The following is a 24272-nucleotide window of genomic DNA, read 5'->3' as shown; positions in this document are numbered from 1 at the left end:
TGAAAGTTTAATTAATTAATTTATTGATGAATTCAGTCATTTTTATTAGAGATTTTAGAGACTATTAGAGACCAGAAACAATGCTCAAATGAATTGTGAGATCCCCAGCTTTCAGATGATGTACACTGCTATGATCTATGATGTGATCTATATGGCTTTTACAGTTTTTCTCAATTGCTAAAACACTAAACCCTATTGTCTGAACCAAATGCTCAGTTGCCTGAACCCACTGAATGAATCAATCACTCTTTTGTCTAAAAAACCAAAAGCACAGTATACTGTAAGTAAATATATGTGTCAATACATCACTGTACCAATGTACTGTAGTACTGTAATGGAGGGTTGGTCTGTTAATAGGCCTAGTATTTCATGTATATTTTTTGCAACATGCATTTAGCCTACAGTGAACAATGAACATTTACTTCTCCAGCCTTATGTCCTGAGCATTGTGTTTTCTATTTTTCTATGTAGTGTTTAGTGACTGCTCAGTAGTGTTTTTAATTTTGCTTGACTCGGGGCACAATTTGACAACATAGTTCAGTTTTGAGCACAGATTGAACTGTTTTGAGGTGAAAGTTTGGTTTTGCAAGAAGTGTCTGAGGTTTTGTGAATGTAGCTTGAAAATTGGGTTTTGTGTTCACGGTTCAGAGAAAAGGAGAGCAGCTTTCAAGAAATGTGTCTTAGCAATCGAGAAAAACTGTATTGTGACCTGCTATCTCCCCCTAAACATCCACTGCCTACAACCACCAACGCTTTAAGGTTAAAGAAAAGTATGAGGAAATTATGAGGAAAACCGCAATCGCAATCATCACCTCACACATGGCTGTTCATCTTGTGGTCACTTGACGCTCCGGTAGACAATTAGAAGATGCTCTCGCGCCACAAGGAATCGTTTTAAAACCCACAGCATTCCCTGCATAGTTCAGTGTGCACGTCCCTTATTCTAATCACCTCTTCCTCACCTCCTTTCTGCGACCATTTATTTTAGCTTCCTCTTTTCTTCTCCTCCCCATCTTCCATCTGCTCTCCCTGTCAATCATCCTCTTCAGTTCCCCCCTCTCACGCACTCCCCGAGCGAGAGCTGCATCGTGTGTGTGTGTGTGTGTGTGTGTGTGTGAGAGAGAGCGAGTGTGTTTGACATTGCCTCAGGCTGCTCCCTGTCACAATTGTCACGTTATGATGAAGCATTGTTGTGATAGCAGAAAATATTCAAGGTAGGACGAAGAGGAGGAGAGAAACTTTTTCTGTCTCACTTTTTTTTCACCTCCCTCTCCCGCACCTCGCTCCTTAAACTTCCTCCTCCTCCCCCTACTCACCTTTATCTGCTGGGAGCTTTCGTTCAGGTTGTCCTCCCTCTTCTTGGCGTCCTCCATCAGCTGAGCGTTCCTGCTCTTCTCCAGCTGCTCCTTGTGTTTCAGGTTGGCCACCTTCTTCGACTGGTCCTTCATCTGCCTGCTCAAACACACACACACAGAAAATATAACATTAAAATCCATGCATCACATGCATACAGTGGCTGTTTAACTTCTCCCTTTATTTCAAAAGGGAAATTCCTGTTCATCGATGCTGGTTTCGCCATCAAAAGTTGTCTGTCTTTACTAAAAGTTGTCTGTCTTTGCTAAAAGTTGTCTGTTTTTACTAAAAGTTGTCTGTTTTTTACTGCTTCTCGTAAATTCATGAATATGGAGTTTTATGGTGATCACCAAAGATTAGGCTCTGGTCATGGCAGTGGTCTGTTTAGAAGAGAGGATAATTGCACACTAAGTACCAATAACTGTTTTTTTGCATCACAAGCATCTGGACCACAAACATTCAATATGAGAAAGCTGGTCGACAAAAAAATATATTATAAAATGTATTCTGCACCTCGAAAAAGTATTTCTCTTCAACCTAAAAATAAATAAATAAATCATAGAACATTTAACGTTTCCTTTCTAAGAAGATGACCATATAAGCTCAACATGGAACCATTTTTCCTCTTTTAGCATAATAAACAATAAATAAATAATATTCAATAATAGCAAAAAGGCAATAAACAAAACAAAACAAAAAAAAACTTTCAAACTTTCTCTGTAATCTATGTTGAAGAAGAAATTATCACTGGCTTTGCCCCGTCCCTTACATACAATATCTAATCAGCCAAAATCATAATCATTATAATTTTGTTTAAAATTGAAATCATTATTATTTAGGTTTGAGTCAGTTACTCCCTGACTCAAAACATCATGATTTTTCTTGAACTATAAATACAATTTAACTGGCAAAAATACATGTTAAAAATTAAATGAATAATAAGTATAATATATAAATATACATGCACATATATTTTAAAAATATATATATAAAATTAATAAAAATACAAATAAATTGGATTAAATGTATTGTAGTGCACTGGTGCAACTGAAAACTCCTCAACATATATTTTACATATTAATAAAATAAAATAAAATATTCTTGGTAGTAACCACTGTAAAAGGAAAGGTAGAGCTGGATTTTTAACACAATACAAATAAAAGGCATCATTGTTAAACAGAATAATAATTTTATCTCGATTATCTTCTTATCATAATCCCTGGGAGCCAGAATTGTATTTAAAAATGTAATTACATTATTTGCTGAACCCTAGATCCTATCCAACACAATCTTAATTCAAATCCTAAATCGTACTAAATGTCATTATTGTCTTCATAAATTAATCACATTGAGGTTTAGAACAGTGCTATTTCATTGAACAAACAAAAACTGGAGAAGCCATAAAGAAGATAAGCTTTAACAGCATTAACTGCAAAAATCTGAGACATCATCCCAACATATTTGCACACAAACACAAAGCCCCGACAACCAAAGTGACCTCTGGCACGTCACACAAGTGCAGCTGGTACTTAATATACAGAGTCAAACCATCTCCCACCAAACATATTCAGGACACGCAGCCTGCTACTGCCATTAAGAGGATACCGCGAGACTGATGAACTATTCTGTGCAATACAATGCCATAATAAAACCCCCTCAGGGCCAATATAATGTAAAGATCAGTACAGTAATTCAATAAAAAGCTATGAATCAATGAGTAGATGACATGTGAGATTTCTCCACAGTGGGAAGCGTGGAAGGTCTTTTCACAGAGGGATTACCGAGTGTCGGGAAGCAGAGTCTAAATCATCATCTGGGGAATGAAGGAGAGATTCCTCATGGGAGCAGCAGGGTTGGGAGATGGAGAAAGGCTGTAATCCCTGTTTAAGCTGTCTGGAAGCCATTGTGGCTGTGACACAGAGCTATCAGCTAACACAGCAGCTTGACTTGATCAGGACCTTTCATACCTTCCACACACACATGTATGCGTACAGAGGTGGACTATCCCGAGCTAATGCCAGTAAGGTTTAACAGCGTCTACTGAATCATGACACAGATGAAGGATAAGTCAAACACAAAGGATAAATGTGTAAGCATACACGTGTAGGCTCACACACACCGGCACATGTCCAACAAAGACACTTGTTAGACAAAACAAAACTGCTGACTAACATGATAAAAACTCAATAAAAGTCATTCTTTTCGCTCTGTATACGTCTGGGAGTCTTTTGTATGTTTGCATTTTTTAAAAGGCCTGCTCTGTGCAAATGTTTATGCATGTGTGTGCGATCTTTTTACAAGCTCGTAGATAAATCCATTTTCTCCACTTGCATCGCTGCAGCTGCCAGTAAAAAAAAAAAAAAAAAAGCTGACCTCCAGTGATGGGAATCCACTGAGAACTCTGTCACACCAGCAGCAGCAGAGCATGAGCACTTATGGGAAATCATTTTTTACGAGCTGCACATTTTGTTTCCAAAGGTGTAAACAGGTTCCAAACGTCACGTGACCTTTGACCTCCGCCTGCGCACCGTAAAAATAGGAGCTTTGCATTCCTACGATTTCACAGTGTGCTGTTTCATTTTATTTCCACTGCTTTACTCCTCTGTGTGCAATCCTCTCATCTGAATTCATAAGAGTGTAAAGTTTATTTGTTTACATCTTGAGTAAAATTCATATCCTAGTGTTGAGATATTTCATCACGCCCCCTCTCTTTCATCTTTCCTGTCCATCTGAGTCATAAACTATCTGCTAAACTAACCAAAAGTAATGGGAGTAATCCATCAAATGGCTTTTACATCAGTATCACTGCCAGAAAAAGTTGAGAAATGATATTGGCAGAGGATGGTTACATAAAATCCTCTATGTGTTTGCTAAAAGGTCCAGGGGGCCCAATTCCAAAACCGTCCAGAGAAATTTGGGAAGCTGGAAGAAAAATTGAAATGCGGCGACAGGGCCAAAACCGCTCTGCAGCACCTGGGCGTTCAAAGCTCACTGAATAACAATCAAGCTAGCTGCACACTCGTGTTGTTTTTGTGTGCATTTTAAAGGCCTACATGTGAACCGTAATGCATCATTATCACGCCCAAATTGGGTTCAAATGTTAAACAGGAAACGAGATGAAGTAAGCGTGGAGTCAGATTCGTTACGGTGGTTTTTTGTTTTCTTTGTCCGTCCTGATTTCAGTTTGCACCACGAATGTGGGATAAATTTGAATATTTGGGATCAATTTGGTGCTTTTACGCCCTGTGTGAGTGTGTAACAGGTCATAAACAGGCAGGAATGTTCCTATTGGAGGATTTCCAGGAAGCTCCAACCATCTGGTTAGCTCTCCGAGGTATCCCGCCTTCATGCTACATTTACAGCACGTATGTGAGTGTATGTGCACGTGGAATAGACTTTTACTTTGCAATGTTTCCTATTGACTCAACACTCGGTTCCCACTTACTCTCCCTCTCTTTCCTCTTCTGCTAATTCTGAGCACTTGTTTTGCTCAAACCCCACTTGTTTGCCTGTATCACTTTTCAGCACGTACATCATTTGCATAGGTAACTATGACGCATTTGCATCCGACCACATCCACTTCCTCCTCCACCTCTCCCCTCTCACTGGAATGTTTTACTCACTAAAACCAACACCTATTTTGCATGTTGCATGATAATCATTTGCATGAAAAGCAATCATTTTTTCACATCAGATGAGCATACAAGGACAAATGTACTTCGCCTCACCGCGCCCCTTTCCTCTCAGTCTTCACCACACTCACTCCCTCTCCAAATGCAACATTACTCTTTCCTCTGGATGAAATATTCTCATCAGACCATGGACCATTTCTTCTCTCCTTTCCTCTCCGTGATTCCTTCCACTCCCTCTTTTGTCACTTCCATCTCCTGTGCTTTACTTTCCCTCTGACTGCTCCTCCACTCTTAAAAAAATAAACAATGGATCACAGACGACTGCAACAATCACAAACTTTTTCTTACTTGCCAAATTTGGTGTTTTCCTTCTTCTCTATAACAGTTCATTACCTGCCTATGAATCCAATTTTTCAAGGAGTTAATCATCTGTGATACTGAACTGAAGTGTCTTTTGATTGAGTAATGTCATAATATATATAACACCTGCACACAGCAAATCAATAATATACCCATGTGTCCTTTTAAAGACTAATATTAATTAAAAAATGGGCTTAAAATGTCAATAAACTTACTTAATAAACGAACAGTTTTGCTAAGTACGACAGGTGCATCTCAATAAAATAGAATATCATAGAAACTTTTATTTATGTCAGTAATTCAATTAAAAAATTGGAAATAACACATTATATAGATCCATTACACACAAATGAAACTCTTCATGTCTTAATTTATTTAATTTCTTCTAATTATAATGATTAGGGCTTACATTTAATGAAGACCTAAAATTCAGTGTCTCAGAAAAATTAATATTACAAAAGACAATTTTTAAAAGTATGTTTAATATGGAAATGTTGGCCTCTGAGAAGTATGTCCATCTATATGCACTATACTACTGGAAATTGACTTTTCCATGACATTCTAATGTATTGAACCTTTACTGCGTAGAGGTAAGAACTTTGAGAGTCAATATCAGTTTAAATATACGCTAATGTAGAATATTTGCTTTACCTTGCCATCAGACAGCCTTTAAGGAACTGAAGCAGCTATCTATGCTCTCTTCCTTCCTTCAGTTATCTATGCTCTCTTCCTTTAACAGAAACAGTCATTTTACATCACAGAAAGCAGAAATGCTGCTTGACCTCTGCCTCCATCGGTTAGTTAGTTTGTGTTTTTGTGTAACTTTGGTGTTTAAAAGAGTCAGTTTGTACTCGCTAACTAACTAATTGATGCAACAGTTGACCAAAAACTCAGACAACCCCACTTAAAAAAATCAAAACTATCCCATAAATTCAAAAGATTCTTATTGTGCAGTGACACTACCTACGAAGCCTTCAAGCCTCCTCCAACTCCAACCTTCTGACCCCCACCACCAGGACCAGGTACCGCACCATAGAGGACAGAGCCTTTACCACTGCTGCCCCAACTCTCTGGAGCTGCCTTCCTCCAAGATCCGAAATTCTGACTCTCTCCACTCATTCAAAAATCAAGTCGAAACCCACCATGCCATCACACTGTACAATAACAAATAATGGTCTGGTTCGTTACATACAGTCGTTATGCACTTCATGTGTTTTTATGCACACTGTTCATTGCACCTTATTTGTTTCACGGCACCAAGATTCTATCTAATCTATCTATCTATCTATCTATCTATCTATCTATCTATCTATCTATCTATCTATCTATCTATCTATCTATCTATCTATCTATCTATCTATCTATCTATCTATCTATCTATCTATCTATCTATCTATCTATCTATCTATCCATCCATCCATCCATCTATCTATCTATCTATCTATCTATCTATCTATCTATCTATCTATCTATCTATCTATCTATCTCTTACAAAACCTGACTCCCACTGCCCAACCTAAACTGTCATATACTCTTTTTTCATTTTTTCCCTTTGGATTCTGTATTTGTATCGAGTGATTGCTGTTTTAAAAGCGCTATATAAATCCAACCAATTACTATATAATTATATGTGAGGTATATAAATATAAATATAAATATAAATATAATATATATACCTTTAACCTTCTAAACCTTCATTTCACCCTTAAATGTTTCTGTAAGGTTCATCGAATTGAAAAAGAAAGTTCCACATTAACCTCACATATCTATCCTGTGTGTGCTTGCTCCAATGATTTGCCAAAGCGAGATTATTGTTGCACAATTACAAGCATTATGTATATTTCCCCACTCTGATCTATCTTACCTTAATATCTTTAAACTTTGGTTGGATGTTGACTTTATTTAAAAAAAGCCAGGGGGGTTGTAATGACGCAAGAACAAATGGGTCTGCTGGAAAAGGCAGGAGAAAGGAGAATTTCCCTATGGTGTATTTTAACATATTATTTCTGAAGTATTATGTAACTGTGATGTTATGACACGAGTTCACGTTCTACCGTACAGCATACATCATGTGTCGGCCCCGATCTTTCTTTCCATTTCACTTTCTTTCCTCTTTATCCTGACCAACAAACCCTATGTGATAGTTTAAAAAAAAAGTTGCAGTTGTGAATCTACACATGTTTAATTAAGCACTAAAACACTTTCATTACTCCAGTTGCTTTAAGGAGCAGAAGTTTGTTTGGTGAACTCGATGGCTCGGCTCAGTGGGGGCAAAGTGCCATTTGAAGCTGTTTTAATATGTAAAATACTTCCTTCACTCTCCCTCTGAAATCACTTTCAACAACTGCTGCTGCAAACTGCTGGAGGAGGCGGAATCGCAGGAGAGTTTGCTTCGCCCGCAACGCTGTAAACACGGCATACAAATGTGCAGTGAAACCACGTCCGCACACACACATCCAAAGTACACACATACTTGACTATACGCTCATTACCACACCATGCAATTGCACAGATTTACCAAAACTGTGCTGATAGTGAGGGGGGCACACATACATAGTCGGAGCTGTCAACTGTTTCAAACACAACCTGCTTTGTATTAGAGTCTCTCAGTCGGACCACACACAAATATTTAAAGCGCACACACAGTTGTGCATGCAACTGAACGCAACATGGCAACATATGAAGAATTTGCACAGAAATACACACATGCAAACACAGTGGCACACACTGTAAACACATGCTAACGTCAACACACACACTAACATACTTGTTGACAGCACTTTGAACTTCCTAAATTTTGCCAAACCTCAAAAATACCCTCATGTACTGAGCATACACACACTCATATATTTACTATATATAGACACACACACACACACATACAGGAACATAGAATAACCTTCATTAAAAGTTTAAGCTGGAGAGAAATATATGAATACTCCTTGCACTAGCAGTAAAAAATGAAAACACACACACACATAAACAATCTCATAAACTTCAGCAAACCTCAAAGTCTCCAAAATAAAAACTTTTTAACCTCCCTCATTAGCATCCTGCTGATATTCAGGGACCCACATTAAGGTAATATTAATATTGCATTTGGATTCCTGTATAAATATTTGATCAGAAATGCTCGGGGGCCTCATGTATGTTTACTGCACATAGTTCACCCAACATTAACATCAAGGATTTCCTTTTAACCATTTGGAATTCAGTATTTCCCTTGAAAATACAGGAAAAATTGGTTTGGTTTACTGAGCCCATGAAGGCTATAAAGCATAGAAAAGAAAGGAAAAAAGATCAAAAACATAATAGTCTTGCCCAGTGTCGGAGCGGAAGAAAAACGTAGAATACAGGGAGGATATTTTGGAGGAATAAAGAAAGAAATACTTGTGTTTGCAGAATGGTTGTAGAAAATCCCCGAGGTAGAAAGAGAGGGTAAATATGTGAGGTAAATAAGAGGTAAGGCAGCTAAGACCCATGTGCATGTGTGCAAACTTCCACTGTGTGGATTACTGGAAACGAGCTGTAAAAAAACACTATGCAGACAGAATGAAATGACTTCTTTAAAAGCATCTGTCCTTATGAAAATAAATCATATTTACTGGATATATCCACTTTTCAGAACTAAGCATACAAGTGAACGGAAAGTGTTTAGATAATAGTAATAGAGTAAGCATGTGACAGAGAGCTGGAGTTGATCTTGGCTGTGTCTTTGTTTTACATGGAGAACAACAAAGTCCCTGAATTAAACACTGACACTCTGTTCTTTAGCCTCATATTTATGCTTTGATTTTAACTCCAGATTATATTTGAGGTGAGGGAACAGAACAAGAGAAGCACTATTATATTAGACTCTGACCATTGTGGGATTTTTGAGACTGCACTGATGCCGATTTTTGAGGGGAAAAATTCACAGACAACCAATACGGTGGCGGATATTGTAAACTTTTGAGCTGGAATAAAAATAGACCTTTTTTTAAATATGGATTACACCAATATGACGATACAAAAGCTTCAGAAGGCTGCTTTCTAAAGCAAATAACACTTATTATTACTGAATATTTAACGTTATTATACACTACAAATACTATGTTTTACATTGTCAATAAGTTTTAAAAATGAAAACTGAGAAAATAAAGAATATAAACAAATAAAATAGATAACTAAATAGACACCAGTACAGTATGTTTAGTGTTAACCAATTGCTTACCATTTGAATAATTAAAAAATAAATAAATGAATAAATAGCTAACACAATTTCTTAATCACTCCAAGTAAAATTTATATTTTATATATAATTTTTTATTATATATTCTGTAAAAAAAAAACGTTCTTATCGGGGCATATCAGACAACACAAATGCTGATACCAATGTGTTTATGGCAGTTCAATATCAGCCAATAATAATCCAATTTATCTGTCAGGCTCTACTTATTATGTCTTAACACCTATAGTATGCTGTTAACTAGATACATGAAATACAGTAGCAATCATTAAATATTTTGTTTTGGGTTATGGAGGCCTGTGGCTCTTTCTCAAACAAACAAAAAAAAAGATTTACATAATTTTATCACCTTGAAAAATCCAAATTTTTCATAATTTTGCTAATTTTGTTAGTGAATTACATATTTAACATGTAAAACATGAAATATTTCCTCATTTAGTATAATAACAGTTAACAGTTTAATGCTCCTACGTCTACATATGTGAAAGGAGATGTGTGAGATCTTAAACAATGAGGAAGTGAAGCAACAAAACACACGGGCTAATATGATAATACTACAAGCAAAAATATAACAGGAGAGAATAATTTAGAGTGAGCAGACGATGTAAACTACTGTAGATTGGTCTATTTTCAGAATACTGAACAAAAATGTAAACAAAAAGTGTGTTTTCCTTTTCCCCCTCAGAACTGGGAATAGTGTGTGTGTGTGTGTGTGTGCGTGTGCAGGGATTTTAATTAGATAACTCTCAGCAGTCATCTCCACTGTAGTGTTGTCACCTATTAGCTGGCAAAGTCTTTCTTGCATGTGTGTTTGTGTGTGGAAGATTAAAAAAAAAGCAATGTGCATGGGTCTGCAATAGTGTATGTGTGTGTGTGTGTGTGTGTGTGTGTGTGTGTGTGTGTGTGTGTGTGTGCGCCTGCTTGTTGTCACCCATTAGCTGACAAATCCCTGCACTACCTCAATGCTCAGAGTCATACGGGACCTCAAAGGGATCTCACACTCACACACACACATGGAGCAACAATGCAATTCCTTTTTAAGATACAGAAACCTTGATGTCAGACATTTGGCAGTGGATGAGGAGTTCCTTAGCTCAAGATCAAAACAACCAGAAAAAAAAGACACGTCAGGGGAAAAAAAAAAACACAAAAAGGACAGAAGAAGAAAAAGAAGTCTTCTGTCGTCTACCAGACAGCAAGGCAATGCTAACTTTTTCTTTTGTTTCTTTCCCCCTCTAGAGTTGAATCACCAAACACCAGAACAACAGCGATGAAAAAGCTGACAAGACGGCAGGGGGAACAGTGGCTCTAGAAGTTGAAAAAGACAGAAAGAGCAAAGAAGCAGCTGGCACTGGGGAGACCTTAACAGCAGAGCAGAGCGCACAAAACACTCAGACCACCAGATTTATGCAGGAAACAGAAGAGAGAAGTGCTTATTATGTGGTCCATAACAATGTGTAGGTCAGAGAATTTTCAATATGACTTTGATATGTCTGTTAAAAAAGACCAAATTCAGACTTTTTGGTTTTGCATGCTGAAATGTCATTACGGAGTCACCTCCTGAGTGCAGTTGGGAATATTTAAAAGTCAAAATAAGGAGAAGAAGAAGAAGAAAGTTTTTCAATATTGGTATATGGGCGATGATTTACTGTGCCAAACTTAAAGATACTATGTGAAATTTTCACACAATCCACTGTCAAATCATGTTGATGGAATGCTGGAAAATAAATAACTAAATATTTAGAAGAATGTTACTATCTGAAATGTTCCTATATTTGGACGATTGGCTCCATGATACTAACTAGATATGCAAAATTACTTTATCAGCTATGAGACAAAGGAACCATTGGTAGATCAATGCAGCAAAGCCAAGTTACAGTTAGCTACTTGGCAAATAGCAATAAATTGTTAGCTACAACTTTGCTTTGTTCCATTACATCAATAATGTTTGTCATAATTAATAAAATATGGATCACAATAGCTGGTGAAGTAATCTGGCAAGCTAGCAAATTAACAGATCCGCTCAGATGCTATAAATTTATACTTACTATATACTACTATATACTTCTATACTATTTTGAGTGCATGAATTGCGTCCACACTGACAGTAAGGAACAATGCAGTGCACTATGAGTACCTGGATGTTGTCATAACTGTCAAAAAGTATAATTAAACGTATAAAGTATAAATAAACCCAGCAACCTGTTCTGGTTCCTTTACATTGAAATCAAGTGTAGGTAATCAAGAAAATCAGGGTCAGTCTCAGTTTTTAAGTTAAATAATCTGTTAACAATAGAAAAATAAAAAAAGACATATCTGTTTTCATTAGCTATTTATTAACTTTTTAATTTCCCTTTATTTAAAGTGTATATCATTTTAATTTTAATACATTTGCATCAACATGTTTTTTCATTTTAATGTTTTATATCTGTAATAACCTTCATGTACATCTAACCATATACTGTATGCTTTTATATTTGTATTTTTGTTGCTTTTGTCATATATGGTATTTGCCTATTTTCTTTTGTTGGAGTACATTGAGTCTACGCCTGTCGTATGTAATTTGCTATATAAAAAAACTTGCCTTGACTTGACAAATTCAAATTGATATTTTATAAATATATATAATATAATATAATAATAATAATAATAATATAATATAATATAAATATAAATATAAATATAAATATAAATATAGGCATAAAATTTATGTACATTCACTGAGTGAATATTTAGAAAATAAAACATATATTTCTCGCTAGAAATGTAATAAAATCAATTTTTATGCAGAAACTAAGTCAAAATATTGATTTTTTCACTAAAAATGAGAGAACTGTCCACCATGTTTTTTGTTCTGACCGCCGGAACCTTGAAAGTCACGTGACTTAAGACACAAACCAATAGGAAAAATATCCATGGAATAGCCAAGGGATATGACTGTCATTAACTTGCATTGTAGCGAAATCTGTGTCAGTTTCACAGAAATTTGAGTGATTCCGTGGCTAATCCACGGATTTAGAGTTTAACGAATCCGTGGCTATTTCACGGACTCCTGTGAGACCATGTTGAAATTGCTTCACATAGTACCTTTAAAGAAATAGTTGGACACATTTACTACTGCAAACTGCAATCAAAAATCAGTTAACTAAGCTTAGCTTCAAGACTAGAAAAAAGGTGGAAAGAGCTCGTCTGGCTCTCATCTCTCCAGCAGCACCTGCATAGCTCACTAATTAATATGTTATTTCTGTTTGCTTAATCTATTCTAAAACCAGAGTTGTGGTTTACTGACAGTAATTTGCCAGACTATTACTTGGCTAGGAGCAGCGACTTCCTGGAGTCTCCACTGATTGGCTGGCAACCTGATGTGACCATAAAAGATTATGAAACCTAGGTTGAACATTTAAAACAGTGCCTGAATGGGAACACAATTTGGAGTGAATTTCTCTGTGAAAGCCACAAAGACAGAAACCAAACAGACGTAAGAAGGACCCTGAGCAAAAGTTCACATCTGTCCAACTTAATGATGGCGATGCATTGCTTGAACATTTTTCTTGTTTGCTGCGGTAGCCTGAAATCTGAACTCAGTGCTAGTATCGTGACAGGACTGTAATGGAGGGTGCAAGAAAAGAAACAATAATGTTTCCTCTTCAAAGAGGGAGAGATGTGGCATAGCAGAGAGAAAGTCAAGGTGTCTCCTTCAAAGACAGACAGACATGATGAGAATGATTAAAAACAGAGTTTATGACAGAGTGAAGGAGATGAGAGAGTGTCTCGATGCAAGGACAAGAAGTATGACAATGAAGGAGAGCGCGATGAGAGAGACATTGACGGAGGAAGAAAAATAGTCGTGCAGTATACTAACCTTGAGGCAAGACTGGGTAGAGCAGGAGACAGCGTTGCATTGTAAAGATAAAAGAAAGGGAAAGAGAGACAGAGAAGGAGAGGGAAAGGTGAGAAGGGAAGACAGAAGTTGAGTGCTAGGTTAGTCGGCTTGATCACTTTTCAAAGAGGAAAGAGATGAGAGACAGGGGAAGTGACAGGGAGACAGCTAGAGACATAATTAACCACAGAGACACAGGCACATAAACAGGGAGACAGGCATGACCAAGCAAACAGCTGAGCAGGCAGACAGACAGGTTGAAAACAGGCGTTTTTTCCTCTTTTCAGCCCAGTATTGAGGGTTATAAGAGGCCTGCTCACCTCACATGACCCCTACTAACACTAAAGGGCACACAAGTGCAATAACAAACCATAGAGAGTGAGCAATTAGCCAATCAAAGCAAGAGCTGGGAGCGTGCTCACTAAGAATGATTTCTTCCTCAGTGGTTTTGATATCACAGACAGCTTCTTTCGTTCCCGCAGGGGCCACTTGAAAAGCATGCAGCTCGTGGATATGTGGTGTTCGCCACAAGGCGTACGGCGTGTAATCATTAAGATATGAAATTTGAAGAGAATCCACTTCCTAAACTGGTTGACCCCAAAAGAATTCCACACAATCACGTCTCATGTGTTTTGGTTGAACTGGCAAAACGCAGGGTGAGCTTATGCCTGGGAACGCACGCTAATGACAGTGTGCCAGAGACAAATTGTCCATTACAGAACAATATAACACGCAATAAAACTCTCTAATTTCCCATTACTCAGGTTTATACTCTACATCGCTTTAAACTTCTTTCATTTTTCACTTTTTCTTCCCTTTCCAGTCTTTTCTGCCAGTTTCATTTTCTGTTTCCCTCGCCCCACCATGTTGTCTTTCTCTCTCTATTTTTCTCCGCCCGTTATTTCATTTCTGCCTCCATATTTTTCTCCCTCCACTACCACCACCTTCCTTTCCCTTTTTCCTCTTTCTTCCCCTCTCCCTGTTTTCCACTCTTCCATCCAAATCCTTTATTTTGGCCATCAGGGCAGATTTTCAGCTCCATTTCCCCTCAGTGTGAAGTCACTCAGTCTGCTCCAATTACCATCTTAGTTACTGAAATAAATAACCTGGTACCATTACAGCTGGATTTAAACTAGAGGGGCTGCGAGAGAGAGCGAGAGAGAGAGAGAGAGAGAGAGAGAGAGAGAGAGAGAGAGAGAGAGAGAGAGAGAGAGAGAGAGAGAGAGAGGGTTGATTTTTACCCTTGTTTAACCCACATCTGATCTTTTCATTAGTAATGTTCCCGCTGCTCACTCGTAGCCCAGGGTTCGCCTCGGTGCCAGACTAAGAGTTGGCCACAGGCGAATGTATCCTCCTCTGACGTACCTGTTAGCTCGAGGCTACGTCTTATAATTCACAGCAGGGAGAGGTAGCCCTGGGACAAAGTCAGTATTAGTACTCTTTATGTTACAGGGTCAGTGCTTGCGGGTTCAAAACATCCTAGCTGCTGAATATATTATTATAATCTTTAACATGGAGCGTTTATTAATCCGCTGCTTTACAAATATTTTTTTACAAATCCTGACAGGAACATTACAAATCTTTTTCTACTTCTGTGCTTTTCCAGGCCAGTGAAAGAACCTCAATGGTTCTTTGAGAGCAGTTTTTGAGGAGAGAAAAACTAAAGATCCAATCATACCTAATCAACCAGAAGTATGTACAGCGAGCCTTAACAATTGGATTTCTCCACATGTGGCGTTGCAAGATTTGGCGACTTTTCAGTCTCTTTTAGTGGCTTTATTTCTAAAAGTCAACTTTAGAAACTTATTTAGACATTAGGGAAAAACTCAGGAAAATATTCAGTTATCACTTGAAATTAAAATGTTTCGTTGAGGAATTTTACATTAAATTCAATGAATTCTGTGATTGTAGCTGTAAAAAGCTTTCATTGTTGTTTATGCAAATCATTGTCCCATGATGTCACTTATATGAAAGTTAGCACATTATCATCTGGTGACTTTTAGCGACTTCTGGAGCTGGTGCTAGCTACAGTACTTTAATTGGAAATGAGTTGGCAACACTGACCACATGCCAACGAGCACCACTCTGAATTTTAAAAAGTTTGGGGGACGGGCTTTTTTAGTCTTTACAAAACCAAAAAACTAGAGCCAAAGTGAGAGAAATTTAAGTTGCAATCTGTAGCATGACCACCTAACTTGTAAGATAAGATTCCCTTATTAGTCCCACAATGGGGAAATTCAAACTCTGCCTTTAACCCATCCATTTTAAACACCACATTTCTGCACGCCCAGGGAGCTGTGTGGGGTTGTTGCCTTGCTCAAGGGCACATCAGTCCTTGACCAGTCAGTCCTGCGATTTGATCCCGCAACAAGCCCAATTCCCAACCTCTAGGTCTAACTTCAGTAGCATATGAAAACAGTCCATTTGTCTTCTAGTTATATTAAGCACAATATTTAAGCTGTAGCTATACAGCTGTCATTTTAGACAGTAATATTAAAAAAATGTCGAGAAATAATAAGAATGCTTTTGACCTGCTTGGTCTAAAATTAAGGACATATTACTAAAAAAGCTTTCTCACACATTTTGGGTTGTAAACCTGCCCCTGTTATCGTTGTTCAGGGTGGAAAGCCTAAGCCGTAACAACATTAACTCAGGAGGACGAGGACGAGCAAACGGTCAGTGCTGCCCTTTTCATGACTGTGCTTCACCATGTCAACCCCAAACCACAGCCCTAAATTAGCCAGGGATAGTTTCCCTCATTGTACGTCTAACACCTAAATGAAACCACTAAATGTGAAGATGTAAAAAGTATCATGCTTCCTACACCCTCTAATGTAACCTCTACAAACCACTTACTTCCCAGTAATGACTCGCTGTGTTGCCAGTGTGTAAACGGAAAGTTAAATTTCCCCATAAAAATCTACTTAATCTTAATTTTACTATTACAAGATGATGTTCTCAAACATACGATACTAAACCTCCATTTAATAAATTTCCTGTTTCCTAAGAGCAGCCTGCACAGTTCAGATATTAAATATCAGTTGCGGAGAAGCTCTTTTATTTTATTGTAATCCAAAGGGACAATGAAACATCTTTCAAATACAGATGATGTAAGATCTTAAAAAATCCCACATGTTCACCCATCTGCAGTTTAAAATGGGTATTAAGTTACACTACAATGCTGTCCACAAAGCTAGGACGGCTGTAAATCTGCATCTGTGGCTACTGGCAGACTAAATAACACACACATAGACACTCTCTCTCTCTCTCTCTCTCTCGCTCTCTCTCTCTCTCGCTCTCTCTCGCTCTCTCTCGCTCTCACACAGAGTTAAAACCCACCAGTTTGAAGTCAGCAGGTGCTGAATTATTAATAGTCTAGTATTTCTACTGGCCAGACGGAGACACAGTGAGGAAACACTGAATCTCACTAAAATCATTAAAAACCATTAGTCTTACAGTCAAACTACTAAACACACACACACACACATAAAGAGAGAGAGTGGGAGTGGGCAGAGATCATGTCCAAGGAAGAAACTGAAGGAAAAGATTAAAGAGACAGAAAGAGAGACGGCGCAGACAGAAATCATATGATAGTTCAAAAATCAAAGGCACACAGACAGACAGAAAGCTCTGACCTGTCTCACCCCCGAAGACAAACTTTTCTCTCACAACTCTTACTAAAATACATTCAAATTATTTATTTATGTCATTATCTAACCATTGGCCATGATATAAAGACACCTGAAACTGTTTTTTTACTAAAAAAGATGACTTAATTTCCTTTCCCTTTGTAGTCCTCTACTTACAAACAAACACAGACAGACAGAAACAGATATTCAGGGAGACAGGTACACAGAGGCAGGCAGGCAGGCATGCAGACAGATAGTCAGATATGGACAGAAAGGAAAGACAGATTACGGTTTATGAGGTAGAATTAGTGTAAAAATGCACACATGAAGAGTAAGAGACAGACAGGTTAAGCAAAATCACACTGACAGGTAGAAAAAGTAGTTAGAAACAGTCAAACCATTCATATTAGCATAAAAGAAATACAAAACAAAACTGAGTGAACTGTCCAGACTCCTAATGAAAGAAAAAGAGTGGGTTAAACTCTGCGAGTCAGGCATCCTCGGCTGAAAGTAAAACAAAAGTGAAGCGTGAAAACAGAGCCACTAAATGAAAGAGTTGCATCATTGACAGGAACATCGGCTCAAAGAGTTTTAGGCTGTAGAGACGAGACTCTGGTGCCAAACTGTGCCCTCATTTTACAAACTTTTGCGAGCAGTTTGGCTTGTCATGCTGCAGTAAAACAGATGACAAAAACTTCTGCCGATGCAGATGTGTGAGAGCACAACTCGTGCTGATGACTGACCTTTAAGGGGATTTGTTTCCTTCTGCAAACAGTCCAAATAGGCCGTATTAGAGATTCTTGGCGAAAGCAATGCTGCAACTCTTTGATGGTGATTATTAGTGAACATACTCAGCTCTGTCCCATGTGGAAAAGGCTTGTAAACATGAGAAATCTCCAGACAAGTCACAATTGTTTGTCTTTTTATTTTCTTTCTGTATTGCAATTATCAATTATGTTGCTGATTATCTTGTCAAGTATTTGATTAATCACGTTGCCTGTAAGGAACCCCACATGGTTCTTGGACCAGTTTAAAAGTCAAATTTAATCCTTTTTAAGCATAACAAATATCATTTAAAATCCAAAAATGTTGATGTAAATGTTGATGTTACCATTTGAAAAACATCACAAACGCGAAAATCTTTTGGCTCTGTTTCCTGTCTCAGCCTCTGAAACTGATCTTCCTCCAGCCTTTTATCATTAAAGTTGTATTTATGAATGAAGCCAACGTCTGTAGCTAGCTAATAAAATGTTAAACTTCAATCAATGATGAACAGTGTTGGGGGTAAGGTGTTACAAATTAACAAAGTAACATGTTAGAGTACTCAGATATTTTTTAAAATTGTAACAAGTAGTGTAACATGTAAGTTCTGCAACTTAAGTCATCAGTTATTTCGATAAACATTCAGATAGACAGAACATTCTGTAAGCATTTCTCGTTTTGCTCCAAGAAAAAACAAAATGCTAGACACATTAGATTGCTTTCTGTTTCTTTTCTTCTCTTTGTGCCCGTTGAAGTTATACAATCCTACTTGTGTCTGTACTCAGCCAGCAAGATGGAAGAGAGGACAGCCTTTACATTGTAAAAGTGACTAAGCATCAATTTAGTTAACTCGTTGCATGACAATATAGCCAAAATGCCCATTGTAACATAACAAGTTACTTTTAAAAGTAACAAAGACACACTATAGGACATTTTAATGTTGGCTACCATGAGCTTTACGTACACCATCTGCAAATTTAATACAGAGTGTACATTAATTGTAAATTAAAGACACATTTTGAATTTATTCTGATTTATAATTTAATATTTAAATAGCTAGTTGCATCTTAAATGTTTCATTTAATATTATTTACTAAAAAATGTTTACACGTTTTTGGTATTTTTGCTTTAAAAAAAACCTGTCTGTGAGAATGAATGTGCATGTATTTCATTTAGGATCTTAACTTGAGGTTCTGCGAGGGTAAGAGGTTCAACAAAATTGGGAAAAAAATTCCCAAATCAATTTTGAATTATTTATTTCTGCTTAACTTTTCCACATGGGACTGGTTGCTTTCATAGTGCTCTCATATCCCCTCCTCCGACAAGCAAAGTGAGTTTTGTCGTGCATCTGTTAAAACTGACTGACGGGGCCACCAGCCACTCACGTGCCCAGGTAGTCCCACACCAGCCCCCCCATTGGCTGCTGAGAGGCAGCGGGGGGAGGGGCCTGTTTTCGCGACTGCTGAGAATGCCAAAGATGAGAGGCAGAGGGAGTTCTGGGGTGTGATGGTCGCACACGCACACACACAAAAAACAAAAACACACTCACGCAGATGCAGAATTACATGGATGTATACATATTAATGCACACACACATGTGAATAAGGTATAATGATAGAAATAAGAAACGATGAGTGATGGCAGATGAAATAAAGCCGATGTAGACGGAGGAAAGGGGAAGAAAGAAGGAAGAGGAAAGGGTGAGAAAAAGAGAAAACTAATGGATTAGTACTGCAAGAAAGATTATCATAGAGTCCAACAGTATGTAGTCCAATCTAAAATTAAAGGATCAATTTCACAAGTAAAGACAGTTTTTTATGTTTTTCGACTAATTTAGGTTAAAATAAGAAAGATGAAGATGCAGTAATGTTGCAGAAATTCAGTTTTTTAAATATTCGCCATCTTTTTGTCATCCCTTTGCACAAATTCATCTCTTTACTCTGCTCCCTCACCTCTCCAGTTCGTGGATCTTCTTCTCCTTGTCGTTCTTCTCGTTCTCCATCTCCCTCAGGATCTCCAGAAGTCGCTCCACCTCGGACTGGGCCTTCCCAGCATCCTCTTTGTGCTGGGTCACTTCCTGCTCCAGGCAGGAGATGCGCTCCGAGAGTTCAGTGCTGGCCTGGGAATCTGTTGCTGCACTCTGAGCCTGGAACAGAAAATAATTATTATAAATAAACTGAGTGTTAGCTTTCAAAATTTGAATGGCGGTAAGGTCAAACCAAAACGGAGAAGCCAATAACAACTTGTGTGTTGGGACTGTGTAGGATCACACGTGCCTGTGTAAACTGTTTAAGAACTTAATTGATCTAAAATTGGTCTTTAATTACTTAATTTCTTTCAAAGGCGGGTTTTCAAGGGCCAGGCCATTACTGTGTTGCATTGAGCAAATCTGATACATTGTGTTTAAAACAGAGAAGCTTTAACATAATGAGGCTTTATCAGTTGTCATGAAATCAAAAGTAATTTAGTGAAGCAAGTCTGGCTGAGACAAACAAAAAGCAACTATGAAACATGCAGGATTACATTTTTAAATTAAAAGATAAATCCTCAGCAGCTCATTAGCATTTTCTCCACATTTTCCAAAAATAATTGTCCACAAGAGGACTTTGTTTTTTTGCAAGCTATGGTTTCTTCTAACAGCAGGGAATTCAACTTTTGCATGTGTGTGCTGAGGCCATAAAATGATTAAATTGTAGTTAAAACAAGTTCTACTCCTTAAAGGAAACTGCTCTGTGAAGCCTGGTTGCTCAGGAGGGAGAGGGGTAGTCCACTAATCTGAATGTTGGTTGTTTGAACACTGCAGTCTCTATGTCAAAGTGTCCTTTGGTAAGATATTGAACCCCACAATCTCTTGATGGATGTGTCATTGGTGTGTGAACCATTGTGTGAATGTTTATTCCTCATGTTAAACAGGTGGCAAATGCATGGATGCATCTGCCAACAGTGTATGAATCTGTGAATGCTGGCTTATGTTGAAATGTGCTTTGAGTGGACGATAAGACTCTACTTCCAAAAAAAAATACTTCCAGCAGCATAAAAAAAGCAACTAGAAAATTTCCTCTGGGGAAATTTTGAAAGGGCCACGGGGGCTACTGCCGGTTTGTGTACACTATGATGAGATTCTTCAGAGATTTCAAACTATGCCCTTTAACCTCAAAATGTGTGTGTGTGTGTGTGTGTGTGTGTGTAGCGAAAATTGCATAAAGTTACCTGTGTGTGTGTGTGGGGATTGATAAAAAACTATATGACCTATCGAAACGCAAATGAATACACCACTACACAAGACTTGTGTCTACTGTTTAAAGTTTAAATGGAGTCTCTAGGTGAAATTATGCCAGAGAAGTAGACGTCTGAAAATCTTTAATTAATGTTCTTTTTTGCTCATTTTCTTTCGGCCGTCCCATTCATTTCAATGCAAAATTTTGGGCAGTTTTTCGAGACTTACGTCGCGAAAAATTCGTATTCAGTAGAGAAAAGTAATAGCACACTGATCCCGATCAAACTGCACGTTTTGATATATAATGTCAAGCGGGACGAAATTGCGTCCGCAAGAGGAATAAGAAGAAATCCACAGTATAACAGTAGTGCTCGGTGCGATTGCGCCGAGGCCCTAATAACAAGGAAATGGTGTAAGGAGGCACCCCCACCCAGAGAAAGTGGTTGGTCATTGTGGAAGAATTGCATGATATGGAGAAATTCACACAAACTCTGTGTTTGATTGCAACAATCTACATGCTATGAAAAATGGGGAAAGTGTTGATAAAAGCCATCACAAAGACTGAAGAGATGTGGATTATGTTTGCTGATACCAAACTTTGTATTCTGTGTTATGCTTTGTTGTAATTTCATGAAAATATAAAATATAACACAAGTTAAAAGAAACCCTCTATACGTGCTGTATAGGACTTAACAAGATGACACGTCTCTGTGAGGCTGCACTTCCATACAGTGGTGCTTTAAGCTTGATGCTACATTCAGCATGATAACATGATGCAGGGACAATGTTGACATGCTGATGTTGAGCAGATATAGTGTTTACCATGTCCATAGTCTTAGATTAACATGCTAACATATTTGCACTTGATAAAAGTTGGTAAAGTAGAGCTGAGGCTAATGGGAAGGTCTTTAGTTCTGCAGGTTTGATCATAAAGCAAAGTATTAGAGAAATATGTGACATATAAATCTCAATGTGTAACAAATGAAAAAAGAATTTCATTAAAGCTCACTGATGGTGTTTCGGTTTCCAAACATGCAACATGGAAATCCACATAATGCTGATTTATGTAGAGATTAGCATGAAAAGGTGAGTACATTGAAAAGCAAATTAAACTGTGTTCCAGTGGCTTTCTCCTTTTCTGCTGCTCTGCTCAGCTCCACAGAAAATGCCAAAAACGAGAAACAAAGAAGAAGAAAAAAAAAACACGTTATAGCCGGCTTAGAGGTTAGAACAGCTGTGTGTGTTTCCCAGAAGCAAATGTTGCTCTTGGGACAGATCGACTGTGTGTGTGTGTGTGTGTGTGTGTGTGTGTGTGCGCACACGCCTTGGTCACACAATACATAAACCCTATTAGTTTTGGACGTGGACAACAGTTTTTACAGGTCTTTATGTGGAGAGGAAATGTTTGGGTGTCTGACGATATTATAAGAAGATCTGGGTGGAGGGAAGAGAGAGAAAGAAGGAGAGAGAGAAAGACAAATATGAAAGGGAAAAAAGAAACATCACACACAATGTCACATGCATAATGTCAATTAACTCACACACACACACACACACACACGCACACACACACACACACACACACACACTGTTTTCAGTCTCTTCTCCATCCATGGTAACAGAAAGAGACTGAGAAATAAACTCTGATGAGAGAAACACCAGAGATCCACTGACACCTTCATACACATTCTATCTCTCTCTGTCACACACACACACACACACACACACACACACACACACACACACACACACACACACACACACACACACACACACACACACACACACACACACAGGGTGTGGTGGTGCTGCTGTCTTCTCCACTCTGTGAAAATGACTGTAAGGCTGTCAGCAAGCCGTCACACACACACCATTTTATGGGCTGCTGTGTGGGAGAGAATATATGATATGCAAAAACACACACACACACACACACGCTCACACACACACACACACACACACAGACACACAGACACACAGACACACACACACACGCACACACACAGACACACACACACCACACACACACACACACACACACACACACACACACACACACACACACACAGCCAGTCATCTCTCTTGGAAAACAGTTAAGGGGAGAAAGACACTAGGGATTCTTTAGTTTAAAATCCTCCATTTGTTGTATTTCTGTCTCAACTGTGTGTATTTCTTCACCACTGAGATTCATATAAGCAGTGTTTTGAACTGATAATTTTCTAATGTAGGTTATTCTTGTCAGTACTGAGTGCTCTTGCTGGGCTGGCGGACAGCTCACCTTCTTGAGCTGGTTCTCAAGTTTGACACACTCCTCTCTCTTCTGCTCCAGGCTGATCTCCAGACTCTTCAGCCTGTTGTCCTTCTTCAGAGTCGAGGAAGCCAGAGAGGAAGCCTTCTCCTTCAGATCCAACACTGAAGTCTGGAGGGAAAAAAAGATAACGGAAATAAAGAGTGATAAGGGAGGGAAAAGTAAACAACTTCTTAGTGCGACACACTGAGCAGCTCTACTGAAGCAGTTTGGGGTTAAGTGCCTTACTCATCAAAAGTACTGTCATTAACCTGCTTTTTAAGGAGATTTCCCCTTTATTACAACTTATTTTTGGATATTTTTTGTATCTTTACTACCAAATATAATAACATTGTACAAAAGTAATTCATCTTAACTTTATGAGGAGGTAAAACCGAAAGAGAATACACATGAAATGTTGGTTGTAAGAATAACAATAGTTTAGGTTATAATACTGTTGTTTCTCATACATATCATAGACTATATAAAACATGGACATAGTCTCTGTGATGTCACCCACAGGTTACTGATAAGCCATTGTGCCTTCATCATATTGGCAATGCTTGACTCCAACAAACTCTAAAAATGGGCAACAAGGTGAAACAATCCACTTGTAATGGGACCCACCTCTCACTCAAAGCAGCCATAACCTTAATTATGCACAGTCCAAATATAATATAAACAGGTAAGTTATCTACTGTAAAAATTTACTCCATGTACAATTGTAATGATTAGATAAAATAGCTATTGGAACCAAAATCATTTTTTGTTTGTACCAGGCTGCAAAAATGTTTATTTCTACTGTAAAGTTGAGCATTTTAACATGGGGGTCTATGGGGACTGACTTGCTTTTGAAGCCTCAAGTGGCCAGTCAAGGAACTGTAGTTTTTGGCACTTCCTTATTGGCTTTTTTTTTTTTTTTTT

General features: G+C 38.0%; 1 protein-coding gene across 3 annotated transcripts in view; it reads right to left on the bottom strand.

Annotated features, from left to right (window-relative positions):
• Positions 1-24272, bottom strand: part of LOC131960413 (ELKS/Rab6-interacting/CAST family member 1-like) — a 164998-nt gene that overhangs the window by 81675 nt on the left and 59051 nt on the right. For 2 of the 3 annotated variants that reach the window (XM_059325628.1, XM_059325629.1), the window contains 3 exons: positions 23340-23480; positions 19797-19990; positions 1317-1452 (listed from right to left, as the gene is read on the bottom strand). In XM_059325628.1, the coding sequence (XP_059181611.1) occupies positions 1317-1452; positions 19797-19990; positions 23340-23480 (471 nt within the window). Of the gene's footprint in view, positions 1-1316; positions 1453-13435; positions 13448-19229; positions 19341-19796; positions 19991-23339; positions 23481-24272 lie in introns of all 3 variants that reach the window. The other variant, XM_059325627.1, reaches the window with a different exon arrangement.

The sequence above is a fragment of the Centropristis striata genome, chromosome 22 (assembly GCF_030273125.1).
Source record: "Centropristis striata isolate RG_2023a ecotype Rhode Island chromosome 22, C.striata_1.0, whole genome shotgun sequence".
NCBI lineage: Eukaryota > Metazoa > Chordata > Actinopteri > Perciformes > Serranidae > Centropristis > Centropristis striata.
The sequence above is the reverse complement of the archived record's forward strand: the minus strand, read 5'-3'. Positions and strand labels throughout refer to the sequence as shown.